The 15,269-nt window shown below is 42.9% G+C and overlaps 1 protein-coding gene across 2 annotated transcripts in view; it reads right to left on the reverse strand.

The window, feature by feature from the left end:
* Positions 1 to 13,861, reverse strand: part of NLRP3 (NLR family pyrin domain containing 3) — a 54,517-nt gene extending 40,656 nt beyond the window's left edge. The window contains exons 1-6 of one of the 2 annotated variants that reach the window (XM_049648345.1): positions 13,213 to 13,861; positions 11,408 to 11,469; positions 10,701 to 11,029; positions 5,705 to 5,803; positions 3,232 to 4,993; positions 438 to 608 (exon numbers count right to left, since the gene is read on the reverse strand). In XM_049648345.1, the coding sequence (XP_049504302.1) occupies positions 438 to 608; positions 3,232 to 4,993; positions 5,705 to 5,803; positions 10,701 to 10,983 (2,315 nt within the window). In that variant the 5' untranslated portion in view covers positions 10,984 to 11,029; positions 11,408 to 11,469; positions 13,213 to 13,861. Of the gene's footprint in view, positions 1 to 437; positions 609 to 3,231; positions 4,994 to 5,704; positions 5,804 to 10,700; positions 11,030 to 11,407; positions 13,162 to 13,212 lie in introns of those variants that run through there. The other variant, XM_049648344.1, reaches the window with a different exon arrangement.
* Between the last annotated feature and the right edge of the window lie 1,408 nt (positions 13,862 to 15,269).

The following is a 15,269-nucleotide window of genomic DNA, read 5'->3' on the forward strand; positions in this document are numbered from 1 at the left end:
ATTCCTTCCAAAAATTATACGTGAAGTCTTAATCCTAGGATTTCAGAATTGTGACTCTATTTGGTGATCAGGCTTTAAAGAGTTAAAAGTGGTCATTAAATTGACCCCCATCCAATGCAACTGGTGTCTTTGAGGATATCAGACATGAATACAGGGACCGTGTGAAGACACAGGGAGAAGACCACCATCTGTAAGCCAATGAGGGAAGCCTCAGAAGAAACCAGCCCTGCTGACATCTTCATCTTGGACTTCTGGTACTGTGAAAAAATGAATTTCTGTTGTTTAAGCCTCTGGGTTTGTGTTACTTTGTTATAGCAGCCCTAGAAAACTAATAAACCACTTATCTGGACCCTGAGGTCTTCCTCCAGTTCTCCCTAAATCTCATTCACACACACACACACACACACACACACACACACACACATGCAGGTTCTTACCACAATCTCTGAACATTACAGCCAGGACGCTGGAGCATCTCACATAACACCATCATCCCTGGGTCCCCCAGAGCATTGTCACTGAGGTTCAGTTCCGTGAGGTTCCAGCTAGTGCTTAGGACTGAGAAGAGACCCTGCCAAAGGCTAACAGTGAGATGGCAGTTCACCAACCTAGAAATTGTAAGGAAGGAAGAAAGAGAGAAAGGAAAATCAGGAGTGGCTTGGCACCAGACCAAGACTTCCCAAGCATTATAAAATGACTTACAGAGGTTGCCTGGATGGCTCAGTCAGTTAAGCATCTGACTCTTGATTTCAGCTAAAGTTATGATCTCATAGTTCATGGGATTGAGCCCTGAATATAGCTCTGTGCTGACAGTGTGGAGCCTACTTGGGATTCTCTTTCCCTCCTTCTGTCTCTGCCCCTCCCCTGCTCTCTCTCTCTCAAAATAAATAAATAAACTTAGAGAAAAAAAAAAGAAATGACTCACAGAAACAAAGATTGCATACTGAGGAATAACAAAGGCTAGGGGGCCCTGGTACGACTGTCCTACACACCTTATTATGGAAATGGCTTGAGCCTGTGACTGGCTGCCTTTGTGCACCCCCTATCCCCTCTGTCAGATGTCCTTCTCCTCCCCTCTCATTGGTCAGCTGTCCTGCCCAAGGCCATGGACACTCTGGAAGTGATTCAGAGCCTAGTTCTGACACTGGTTACATAACAGCATCTGTGATGCTCTCAAAAACCCCTAGGCCAGGCCTCTCCATAGGAATAAGTCAGAATCTCTGAGATGGGACCAAGCATATCAATGTTTTTAAGACTTCCAGTGCTTCCAATGTGTAGCTCATGTTGAAATGCAGATTCTGACTTTGTGGGTCTAGGACTGGGCTTGCAATTCTGCACTTCTAACAAGCATGAGGTGGATGCCCATGCTGCTGGCTTCAGAAGGTTCCAGAACTCACAAAGCAAGCTCCTACCTTCTGAAGAACATAACTGTCATCTAGCAAGATGGGTGTCAGGCTTTTTATCAGGACTTTTAGTCTAAGTCTCTGCAAGCCTTCTCCATGGCTGTGTAAGCATGGTCAGATCTCTTCTCAGACTGGTTTTTAGGGCCCTAATGAGCAGGTATGCCTCCTTTCCTCACTTCCTGTCTCTTTCTCCCTCCCTCCCACCCCCCTGCAGCTATTCTGAACTATTTCCCACCATAGAGACATATCCTGCTTCCCCAACTCCTGCCTTATGAACCCACTATCCCCTCTGTTTGAGCTGCCTTTGCCCATGCTTGGCTCCTCATGATCCATCCTTCAGAGTCCAGCTGCTCAAGGGCTCCCCACGGTGGGCTTCTGGTGCATCCTGCAGGTGTTCTTGCCATAGCTGATTCCTCCCTATAGTCCATTCTTGTGTCCCAACTGTCCCCACAACCAAACCTTACATCACTGTGAGCAGGGCCTGGGTCTCAGTGACACTGAAGCCCCAGTGGGTGGTCCTTGATGACCAAATGATAAATAAATATCATCCTGGAAGTGCTGCCAAGAGGGACAGAGGGAGATGAAAATTCATTGCTCCTAGTAGAAGGGCCAGCCCCCTATCTCTTTAATTTTGTCTCATGTCGAGTGTTTTTTTGGGGGGGGGATTGTTTTTTTTGTTTGTTTTTGTTTTGTTTTGTTTTGTTTTTGCAGGTTAAACTCAAGCACATGCAGAGCATCTACCTTCCCACCGTAGCTGTGGCGCTGTCCAAGCAGGGATTTCAGAGGTCAGGGAACTGAACTGCTTTGCTGTACAGACACAGAAACTGGCTTCCAATCCCCTACAAAGTCGGTGAACAGACCTTGAAGAGGGTGCTCTTGAAGAGGAAGACCTTGGTGACTTCCTTGTTATAAACACAGTGTGAAAGCTTAAAAATACCTTCTCCTTTCCAGCCCTATTTCCTTCAGTTTCTCTCATTATATTTGTTCCAATGAAGTCATGTCAGTCCCCCATAGTCTCCTACATACACTGCTCCTCAGACCATATTTATACTTTGTTACACAGACACCACTGCCAAAATCCCTTTACCTTCTCCTACACTCACTCACATCCTACAGATCATTCATGGCAAGCTCCAACCTCACTCCTCTGAGAAACTTCTCCCTCCAGCACCGAAGGCCCTCTAACCTCTCTGTTCCTGGGACAGTCACTGTGATTGTTTTGCTGCTTGGGAATTGACTGGATACTATGCACTAGAGCCCCAAGTAGATTACAAGCAATTTGAGTTCACAACACTTGCATTCAACTCTCTTCCCCACGTAATACCTTGCACTGAGTTCACATCCACCAAACGTTTATTTTGTTGTTGGTGGTGGTGGTGTTGGCTTTTTTCTCATCCGTTTGTCCACTTACCTTTCCTCTACTAGTCAATCTCTGCCGCTGAAGGAGTCTGGTAGAAATGGGTGGTGGTGGCATTATTATGTAGCTGTTGCAACCACATTTTTTAAATGCTTATTTACTTATTTTGAGAGAGCACGCACACTAGCAGGGGAGGGTCAGAGAGAGAGGAAGAGACAGAATCCCAACCAGGATCCATGCTGTCAGTGCAGAGCCCGATGTGGGGCTCGATCTCATGAACTATGTCATCATGACCCGAGCTAAAATCAAGAGGCTGATGCTTAACTGACTGACCCACCCAGGTGCCTCTGTTGCAACCACATTTTAAAGACAATTGAGAAGTGGGAAGAGAGAAAGTGCCCAGAGAAAGGTGACTAGAAAGTGAAGGCAACACTACCATTCTACCACCTGCCTGAAGCCAAATTGTCTTACCGGTGAGTATAGGCAGCATGATGATCTAGGAGGACACAGTGGTCCACCTCACAGTGTTGCACTTCCTCCTCCTCTTCCTCCTCCTCTTCCTTTGGAGAGTTATGAAGCAACCTCAGGGAAAGTGATTCCACACCTTGACAGTTCTCAATACAAAAAGAAGAAACTACATGGTCCATTCTGGTAGAGAGATTGATGTCAATTTGGGGGAAATGGCCCATGGCCTTTTGCACAAAGTCCTCCTCTTGCATCTCATATAGACAGTAGAACAACTCCAACTGGCTGGGCTGGATCTGCAGATTCTTGGCCTTGGCTTTCTTTTCAATCCATTTTAGCAGCTCCAGCCTGATTTGCTGAGAGATCTTGCAACTCAGTTTTTTCTCCAAGTAGGAGGTTCTCTCCTGGTTTACAAGGCCAAAGAGGAAACGGACAACGAAAATCAGATACCCCTTTTCAAACTTGCCATAGTTTTCCAGAAGGACTGTCACATCTCGGTTGGGAAGCTTGGAGCCACTCAACAGCAAGCTCCCTGTGTCTCCCTGTCCCTCCTCTTCCAGCAAGTAGTACATGGCAGCAAAGAATTCCTGGAAGGTCATGTGGATGAAGCTGTAGAATTTCTCGCAGTCCACTTCCTTCTGGAATAGGTTGATCCTCAAGAAAGCAGATACATCTGCCTTCTGAAGGCCATGATTCCTAAGGTCGCACTCCTCAAACAGGATTTTCTGGTTCCAGATTCCATCTGCGGCCAAGGAACAGAGACCCCGGAGGTTAGTAGAGACATCGTGGTTCTGGTTCCCTCTGCGGGATTGCAACAAAGTGGAGAGGAAGAAGATGTACACTGCAGTGGTGGTCTTGGATGTCTGGGCAAGACTCTTGCCACTGTCCATCTGCTGCTTCAACCCAGTGCACACAATCCAGCAGACCAAGGGGATAAAGCACATGGTGAAGAGGATCTCATTCTCCTGAATCAGCCTGAAGGCCTCCCTGGCTTGCTGCTCATCTGAGAAATACTTGAAAAAGTATTCCTTTCTTTTGGCCTCTGAGAAACCCAGGATCTCCACATGACGGGGCCGGTCAAGCAAATGCTGTAGTTTCTCCAGAGCCACAGGTCTCGTGGTGATAAGTAAAGAGGCCTCGGGAAGCAGCCTCTTTCTGATGAGGCTGCTCAGGAGAATGTCTCCCCTCTCTACCTTCTGCCAGTTTGTACAGAGCGCCTCTGTGTGCTCATCAAAGGCACCCTGAAGTTCATCGAAGCCATCCATGAGGAAGAGAATCCGAGAAGGCTTGCTCACAATCTTGCATATGGGTGGGTTTGGATCTGGGCAGCAGCTGACAATCAGGTCTCCCAGGCTCCTCCGTGTCCCGAGACTCACTTCCCGACAGTGGATATAAAACAAATAGTCAAACCTGTCCTGGTAAATTTTCTCTGATGCCCAGTCCAACATGATCTTCCTTGCCAGTATTGTTTTCCCAATGCCTGCTGCTCCCTGGAATACCACCGTGTGAACAGGCTCAGAGTGTTGGTCGTCAGGCTCAAACAGTAATTCCACATTCAGGGAGCTCACAGGGCTGTCCAGCATCTTGGCTGAAGTCCTGCCAATGGCCAGGAGCTCATGTTCCCTCTCTTGCTGGTTCTTGTGTTCCTTGACAAGACGCAGCCTGGTATAGCGTTTGTTGAGGTTCACGCTCTCACCCAGACGAGCATTCCTATCTTTGATACACTGGAATCTGCTCCTCACATGTTTTTTGTACTTCTTACAGTAATCTGAGGCAAAACAGAAAGGTAGACTTTGGGAGAAGCCCAAGCACACGAGAGCTCTCAACAAGGGTCTCTGGTCCATAGGGAGTGATGACCAGAGCTAAGAAATGGAAAGTGCAGGTTCTCTTCACTGCACAGGTACAGACGGTCCCAGAAAATCTAGGATGTCAAAATCTTCCTATACACAGCTGAGCAGAAGAACAGCAAGGTGCCACAGGCACTGTCACCTACTAGAAAATCCTTTTCTACAATGTTTATTTATTTATTTTTGAGAGAGAGTGCAGGGAAGGGGCAGAGAGAGAGAGAGAGAGAGGGAGAGAGAGAGAGACTCCCAAGCAGGCTCTTCACAGTCAGCTCAGAGCCTGCTGCAGGGCTGGAACTTATGAACCATGAGATCATGACCTAACCCAAAATCAACTTTACCAACTGAGCCACCCAGGTGCCCCCAGAAAGTCATTTATTTTTCTTCTATCTTATTCCTTTAGGCCGGCATCCCATACTTTTTAAAACCTGAAACACTCAATCGCCTCCCCTTAGTGACTTCCCTTGGGACTGCAAGGAGCCATGTGAACACTGATCTGTTTCTTCAGCTCTAATGGATTTCCTGAAATGGGCCTCTGTATCCCCAAGGAGCAGGAACATATAGGATGAACAAGCTTCCCAGCCTCCAAAGCAGGATTTCCAAACCCAATGGGAAGCACTATTCCCATTGCTTACCCTTCTTTTTTTTACAAATAGAGATTCTGGATAGGTACCCGAATAAACCCATCCACTCTTCTTCAAGGCTTTCTTCCCGGTATACCACATGTGCATTATCTGAAAACAAAAGGAAAAAGAAATACAAATTTAAAAGCCAGGACTCCTGACTAAGGTGACATAATTCAGACCCAGTACCCAACAGCTGGCACAGCTCAAAGTCCCCTGTTCCAGATCTCTCCCAAACAAAAACAGAGCTCAGAGCTGCAAATGACAGGTGTGCAGCTGGACATCCACTTCGTGGCATTCATGCACTTTTAAATGTCTAAATATCCCCAAGATGGCTATGGACCAGCAGGATTATCCTTCCCTGCCCCCAAATGTCTGAAATTAGTCATACCCACATTCTTAGTCTCCCAAAGTAAGAATTACCAATCTAGTTTGTCTAACTCAGTGGTTCACTATCCCAGCTGACTTGAGATTCACTTAGGAAGCTTTAAAAATATTGACTCTGAGGTGCACCTGGTAGCCTAAGTTGGTTGAGTGTCAGACTCTTCATTTTGGCTCAGGTAATGATCTCATGGTTTAGAAGTTCCAGTCCCATGTCAGGTTCTGTGCTGACTCCTGGAAGCTGCTTAGGATTCTCTCTCTCCTGCTCTCTCTTCCCTGCCCCTGATTGCTCCCTCTCTCTATCTCAAAATAAATAAAAACATATTTTAAAATACTGATTCTTGGACTCCACCCGCAGTGATTATTTTTCAATTTATCTGAGGTAGGGTCCAGCACCATTGTGTATAATAATAGATAAATAAATATAAAATAAAAGTTATATATATATATATATATATACATATATATTTCTTTTTTTAAATATAATTTATTGTCAGTGGGGCGCCTGGGTGGCTCAGTCGGTTAAACTTCCAACTTCGGCTCAGGTCATGATCTCACAATTCATGGGTTCAAGCTCTGTGCTTGACAGCTCCGAGCCTGAAGCCTGCTTCAAATTCTGTGACTCCTTCTCTCTCTGTCCCTCCCCTGCTCATGTGCTCTCTCGCTCTCTCTCAAAACTAAATAAACAGATTATATATATATATTGTCAAGTTAGCTAACATTCATTGTATATAGTGTGCTCCTGGTTTGGGGGTTAGATTCCCATGATTCATCACTTACACACAACACCCAGTGCTGATCCCAACAAATGCCCTCCTCAGTGTCCATCACCCATTTTCCCCTCTCCCCCATCCACCCCCATCAACTCTCAGTTTGTTCTCTGTATTTAAGAGTCTTTTATGTGTTTTCCCCCTCTCTGTTTGAAACTAATTTTTCCCTTTCCCTTCCCCCATGGTCTTGTGTTAAGTTTTTCAAGATCCACATATGAGTGAAAACATATGTTATCTGTCTTTCTCTGACTTATTTCACTCAAGATAATACCCTCCAGTTCCATCCATGTTGTCATAAATGGCAGGATTTCATTCTTTCTCATTGTCAAGTAGTATTCCATTGTATATATAAACCACATCTTCTTTATCCATTCATCAGTTGATGGACATTTGGGCTTTTCCCATAATTTGGCTATTGTTGAAAGTGCTTCTATAAACATTGGGGTACATGCACCACTTTGAATCATCACTCCTGTATCCTTTGGATAAATTCCTAGTAGTGCTATTGTTAGGTTATAGGGTAGTTCTAGTTTTTTTTGAGGAACCTCCACACTGTTTTCCAGATCAGCTGCATCAGTTTGCATTTCCCCACCAACAGTGAAAGAAGGTCCCCATTTCTCCACATCCTCACCAGCATCTGTTGTTTTCTAAGTTGTTAATTTTAGCCACTGTGACAAGTGTGGGGTGATATCTCAGTGTGATTTTGATTTGTATTTCCCTGATGATGAGTGATGAGCATATTTTCATGTGTTTGTTTGCCATCTGAATGTCTTCTTTGGAAAAGTGTCTACTCAAGTCTTATGCCCATTTCTTCACTGGATTATTTGTTTTTTGGGTGTTGAGTTTGGTAAGTTCTTTATATAGTTTGGATAAAAACCCTTTATCTGATATGTTATTTGCAAATATCTTCTCCTATTCTGTCAATTGCCTTTTAGTTTTCTTGATTGTTTCCTTTGCAGTGCAGAAGCTTTTTATCTTGATGAAGTCCCAATAGCTCATTTTTGCTTTTAATTCCCTTGCTTTTGGAGATGTGTTGAGCAAAAATTGCTGTGGCTGAGGTCAAAGAGGTTGTTGCCTGATTTCTCCTCTAGGGTTTTGATGCTTTCCTGTCTCACACTTAGGTCTTTCATTTATTTTGAGTTTATTTTTGTGAATGGTGTAAGAAAATGGTCCAGTTTCATTCTTCTGTTTGTAGCACCAATATATTTCGAAAGCTCCAACATGCATCTACAGTTGAGAATCATAGATCTAAACAGTCACTAAATTACACATCCCAAATAAGCATTTCACCAGAGAAATTAAAGTACAATAGAACAAGTGCTAAGCAACCAGGGGAAATATTTGAGAAATAATTTTAGATGAGCAGGAACCCAAGAGCAACATAAAAGATTCCTGGTAAGGGGGCATCTGGGTGGCTCAGCTGGTTTACTGTCCAACTTCAGCTCAGGTCATAATCTCATGGTTCATGAATTCAAGCCTCACGTTGGGCTCTGTGCTGACAGCTCAGAGCCTATAGCCTGCTTCCGATTCTGTGTCTCCCTGTCTCTCTGCCCCTCCCATGCTGCACTCTGTCTCTCTCTCTCTCTCAAAAATAAATAACCATTAAAAAAATTTTTTTAAAGATTCCAGGTAGGTGTCTACTTATTCTGAATGCAAATGCTATTGATAACTCGGTCACAAAACAAAATCTAAACATTAACTCAAACCAAAACCATGACTTAATTCTTAATCTAAAACCTAACCCTACAATCTTCTCCCCCTCAACAAAAACAAAAACAAAAACAGACTTCTAACCCTAGTTATAATTCTTCCATCTCAGAGCCCAGTTACAGAAGCCAAGATAGCATAGTAGTTAAGAGCCAGGATCCAGCCCAAGGCACACTTGGCACTGAATCCAGGTCTTGGATCTGACTGAAACAGAGTCTCAGGCAACCAGAATCTCTTTCAGACTCACTTCAAGTTGTTGGCCAATCTCCAGAATGATCTTCTATTTGCAAAACTGAAACTCTATAACCATTAAACAATTTACCATTCCCCACTGCCTGCAGCTCCTAGCAACCACTTTCTGTCTCTATAAATTTAACCACTGTAGTAGCTCTTATAAATGGAATCATACTGTGTTTGTCTTTTTGTGTCTGGAGTGTCTTATTTAGTAATGAAACTGAAAGTTCATTTGAAAGTGCCAGCCTCATGGCGCCTGGCTGGCTCAGTTGGTAGAGCATGCAACTCTTGATCTAGGGGTTGTGAGTTCAAGACCTATGTTGGGTGTAGAGCCTACAAATAAAATTTTTAAAAAATGCCAGCCTCATGGAGTTCTTACAAGGAATTACCAAAATCCATAAAAACTGCTTAAGCGAACCACTTCTGCCACTATGATTATTACACCTTAATTTGATTAATTAGTATATAAGTAAGGACACAATTTTAATTATATTATTATATGCATTTTTTATAACATCCTGCTGCTGTGCATCCCCACCTCATGCCCCCATTATCATGTTTCTCTCCCTCATTATGTCCATATCACTGACCCATTTGCCATACTTCTCCTGATCTGCTGATTCATTTTTATTCCTCCTTTCTATTAGCTCAACATCATCATCCTGTGATCTTCTAGGTTCCTTTGAGCCCTTTCTTGTACCCTTCCCTTGTTCAAAACATCAAGCCAGAAAGAAAAACTCTACCCCCAACATGTCCACAGTTCCTAGGGGGTAAATGGGCCATGAGTTTGATTTTTAAAGGAGCTAGAAGGAAACCAAACTGCTTTCCTCCAATGTCTCATGGCAGTATCATGAGAGGAAGAAAGAGGATAAAGCCAAGATGATAAATGGAATTATTAAAAAACAAAGGTTAACTTTATTGCATCAAAAGATATCATCAACAGAGTGAAAAGGCAATCCATGGAATGGAAGAAAATATTTGCAAATCATATATTTGATAAATAGTTAATATCCAGGACATAAAAAGAGTCCTCACAAGTCAACAACAGCAACAACAAATACCCCAATTAAAATATGGGAAAAGGGAGTTGAATAGACATTTCTCCAAAGATAAACAAATGGCTAAAAACCACATGAAAAGTCATTCAGTATCAGTAGCTAATCAGGAAATGCAACTCAAAACTGCAATAAGATATCATCTCACAGCCATTAGAATAGCTACTATCAAAACAAAAATAAAATAAGTTTTGGGGATGAGGAAAAATTGGAACCCTTGTACACTGTTGATGTGAGTGCAAAATGGTGCAGCCACTGTGGAAAACATTATGGGAGTTCCTCAAAGAATTGGACCTAGAATTACCATATCATCCAATAATTCCACTTCTGAACATACACCCAAAGGAACTGAAAGCAGGGTCTCAAAGAAACTTGTACCCACATGTTCCTACCAGCATTAGTCACAAGAATCAAAAGCTAGAAGCAATCTGGATGTCCACTGATGGATGAATAGGTGAACAAAATGTGGTATACATATACCAGGGGATATTATTACACCTTAAAAAGGAATGAAATCATGTCATGTGTGACAACATGGATGAAGCTCAAGGACTTTATCTTAAATAAAATAAGCCACATACAAACAAATACTTTATGATTCAATTTATAAGAGGTACCAAGAGTAGTCAGATTCATAGAGACAGAAAGTGGTGGCTCAAGAGGCTGAGGGGAAGGGAATGGAGAATTGTTATTTAATGGGTACAGAGTTTTGTAAGATGAAAAAAAGTTCTGGAGATTGATTGCACAACATGACTCTGCTTAACACTACTGAACCATATGTTTAGAAATGGTAAGAGGGTAAATTTTATGTTATGTGTATTTTATCACAATTTTTAAAAATGTTGTCTTCCTTCCACTCACCCCACTGTGGCTCATCCCTCTTAGCTTTTTCATAAAGGTCTCTCCTGTTGATTGCAGCAAAAATCCACACTGCCATGGCCCATGCCTTCTCCTCACCATTGAAGTCAATCATCAAAGTAGCTAGATCCATGTGGTCTGCCTTCTCTGTCTGACTCCGAGGGAGTGGGCTGAACCCCTTTTGAGAAGGGTAGTCTTCTAAGTGCATCTTGAATTTCTTAAAGTCTGTGTCCCCCAAATCCTCCAGGTAACGGGCCAACTTGCAGCGGACACTTGCCATGTTCATCCGTGGCTCTGGTCAGGGTCTTTGGGCATAGGTCCACACTGGGAAGCTGGAACAGTAGAAACAGACAGGTAAGGAGAGTCATTTTTAAATTCTGCCCTCTTTAGAGAGAATTAAACTATGAAAAATCCAGAATACAAAACAAAAACTATAACCCAACTGTGAGTTGCCATCTTTAATTTTAGGAAGTGAACCAGGGGCACCTGGGTGGCTCAGTCAGTTAAGTGCCCAACTTTGGATTTCAGCTCAGGTCATGATCTAGGGGTCATGGGACTGAGCCCCACATCGGGTTCCATGCTGAGCCTGGAGCCTGCTTGGGTTTCTCTCTCTCCCTGTCTCTGCCCCTCCCCTGCTCATTCGCATTCTCTTTCTCTCTCAAAATAAATAAATAAACATCAAAAAGAAAAAAAGTGAACCAAATACCTACCAGAATGTTCTCCTGTTAGCTTGACTCAGGAGTGTGTCCTGAGCCATGGAAGAAAGGTGTCCCTGTGGACAGAAACAGTAATTAAACCCACAAATGCAACTGCATTAACAGCCTTATATATGCCCAAACCAACTGCTCTGTGATGTCACTTCCAAATGTCACCGAGAGAATTTTGTTCTCACCAATTACTGGGCTATGGCCTACAATAAACTCTTCATTACTCCTCACCTTCACTTTCCTCATCTATAAAATGACAGAGTGGAAAATATGGCTCTTAAGTTCCTTCTAATTGAAAGGCTCTGGTTCCCCGTTTTTGCTTTGACCCAGGAAATGAGTAACTATGATGGTAACAGAGCAGCACATGGCTGGACAGAGAAAGAACACAGAAACAGGCAGAGAAGGGGATGGTCTTCTAGTGCACGTCTATTGATCCACTGATTTATAGAAACAAATGAAATGAAACTTAGGTACTGCGGGGGTGGGGTGGGTGGAATAAACACATAACATCTCTTTAAGGTCTCCTTGCAAAATTCACAATTATAATTGTTAGAACTGACATTTATTGAGAGTCTCTTGTGGGCTAAGGCCCTGCACTAATCCTTTTTCTTATCTAACTCTCACAAAGTTGTATGACATGAGTATATTTTTAAGCCCGTTTTGTGGAAGAGGAACTTAGTCTTTTTTTTTTTTTTTTTTTTTTTTTTTTTTTAGGAACTCAGTCTTAGAAACTAGGGGGTTTGTCCAAGGTTTCACAGAAAGAAAAAAAAAATTGGTTCAAAGCCAGGATTTAGATCAGGGTCACTGATTTCTCACATCCCTAACACTGCACTGTTCACAGAGTGGAAAGGTGTGTAACTATCTCTTCCATCACTTAACTAAGTTTGTCAGTCAGATCCAAAACAAAAAAGATCAAAGACTGTAAAATAGATGGTTAAAAAGCAAAAAACATTTTCCCAGCATTTGCCACACACAGCCGTGTATTACAGAGCTCACTCAGCTCAGTTTCCCTACGTAAATTTAGGGTTCCACAAAGAGCAGAGGTCAGCTGCTACAACTTTTTCTCTTCCACCTTTCCCAGACTTTGGATAGATGAACGCGCTCATTGTGTTTGGGATTGGTCCCTTCACAATGAATTTGGAAAAGCGCAGCATCAACCTAAAGGCATAAATGATGCTGATGGGAGGGAGAGAGCCTGTGGAGCTATGGAACACTTTAAATTAGAATTTAGAATGACCACAGATTAGTGTGCAAGACACAGAGACATGCTCACCTCTCTCTGTATCTCACTCCTGGCTCCATGCACCTGCCAAGTCTATTCCTTATGCATTTGAGGGGTGGTGAGCCGCCTCCAGATGGATCCATCCCTGGTCCCCCTCCACCAATATTCTCATCCACACCCAGAATGTCTGTACCTGTCCTCGGTGCCTCCCTTTCCCTAACCCTAGTGCACACTATCCCAACCTTTATCTCCTGTGTCCCTGCTGTCTAGGATGTTCATTTCCTCATACACATCCTCTCCATCCAACCTCTGGGGGACTGCTCGGCAAATCCCCCAGAGTCGTGGGTCTAAGCTGTGTCTGCTGTCCTGGCCCTCACCCTTGCCCCTAGGCACACACTTGCACAAACACATAAAGCCCAATAATGAGAAACATCAGAGTACATTCCAAATCCTCGTTGAAGGACAAACTTTCAAGCTGGCCTAATAATCCCTAGTGCATTAACCAAGAAAAATCTGGCCCTCGACATCCCCTCCCCATTTCTCCCCAGTCCCTTGCATCCACACAGTGTCACAGAGCTGGACTCACCCAGATGCAGGCCTCAGAAACAGCCCAAGAGGAAACTTGATGAATTTATAGTGGCCACAGCCCAGCATGGGCAGGAAGGATGTGGCCTAGCACGGAGTGAACAAGCTTGCATCACAGACAAAGTTAGAGACTAATGTTTACTCATATTGCTGGATTTTCCAAACCAAACGAGTGTTCTTATCTCTGGTTGCTGCCAGAGATGTCTGCACTCTTCTGAGTGTCCCACTGGGGAGGGGAGTTGGGGGAAACTAAGCTGGTGCTCAGTGGATGTTCCCTCTGGCTCTCACAGCTGCTGTTTGAGTGTTGTGATGACAAATAGGAGGGTAGAATGGAGGATCCACCGGAGCTGGCAAGTGGAGAATCAGGAGCAGGACTGGCCCATCACACTATAGATCCTTGCTCTCTCAAGCCACTACATGGAGGCAGTCGGCAGGCAGAGTAGGGTCTGCTCATCACCAGCTGGTCTGTTTTAACCACTTTCTTGAAGTGAGAATACATCTGTGAAGGGGCGCCTGGGTGGCTCAATCGGTTGAGTGTCCGACTTCAGCTCAATTCATGATCTCATGGTTCTGAGTTCGAGCCTTGCATTGGGCTCTCTGCTGTCAGAACAGAGCCCACTTCAGATCCTCTGTCCTTCTTTCTCTGCCCCTCTTCCACTCATTCTCTCTCTCTCCCTCAAAAATAAACATTAAAAAAAGGACTAAAACCAATGTTGCCCTGTATATTAACTAACTAGAATTTGAATAAAAATTTAAAAAGAAAAAAAAAACACACCTGTGAAACTATCATTGCCATCAAATCCACCTGTTTATCACCCCCCAAACTTCCCTCCCACTCCTTTATTATTGTTCTTGTTGCTGCTGCTGTTGTTGTTATTTTATTGTTAATATTTTGTGTCTATAGGAAGAAGACTTCATACAAAATCTACCCTTTAAATAAATATTTAAATGAATAAATAACAATTGGTAAATAAATATTTAATAAATATTTAATAAACACAACACAGAATGATTAACTGTAGGCACTGTGCTGTACAGCAGATCTCCAGGACTTAGTCATCCTGCATAACAGAAATTTTACACCCTTGACTAATACCTCTCCACTTTCCCTCTCCCCAGACCCTGGCAACTACCATTCCACTCTCTGTTTCTATGATTTTGACTATTCTAGATTCCACATATGAGTGATGTCATACAGTATTTGTCTTTCTCTGTCTGACTTATGTCACCTTGCATAATGTCTTTGAGGTCCATCCACGTTATGAATGGCAGGATTTCCATTATTTTTTTAATGTTTATTTATTTTGAGAGAGGAAGAGAAAGAGAGAATCCCAAGCAGTTTCCACAATGTCAGCACAGAGCCTGACGCAGGGCTCAATCTCACAAGCCGTGAGATCATGACCTGAGCCGAAATCAAGAGTCAGATGTTTAACTGACTGAGCCACCCAGGTGCCCCCAGGATTTCCTATTTTCTTGTGGCTGAATAATATCCATCATGTGATATAGATAGATAGATGATAGATAGATAGATGATAGATACATAGACAGGTAACAGATAATAAAAGATAATAGATATAGATATATACATAAAGATATAGATATATACATAAAGATATATCATCATAATAGATGATGATAGATAATAGATGATGATGATAGCTAGATAATACATAATAAATGATGATAGCTAGATGATAGATAATAGATAACAGATGATGATGGATAGATGATAGATGATAGATTGATAGATAGATAGATAGATAGAGTATATCTTTTTTCTCATTATTTATTTATTTATTTATTTATTTATTTTAATATGAAATTTATTATCAAATTGGTTTCCATACAACACCCAATGCCCATCCCAACAGGTGTCCTCCTCAATACCCCTCACCCACCTAGATAGAGTATATCTTTATCCATTCTTCCATTTATGGTCACTTAGGGTGTTTCCATATCTCAACTATCATGGGTGATGCTGCCATGGGCAGTGTGATCTCTTCAAGATCCTGGTTTCAATTCCTCTGGATAGGCACTCTACTCCCTGACTCACTTAGG

The sequence above is a fragment of the Panthera uncia genome (genome assembly GCF_023721935.1).
Source record: "Panthera uncia isolate 11264 chromosome A1 unlocalized genomic scaffold, Puncia_PCG_1.0 HiC_scaffold_17, whole genome shotgun sequence".
NCBI classification, from domain to species: Eukaryota; Metazoa; Chordata; class Mammalia; order Carnivora; family Felidae; genus Panthera; species Panthera uncia.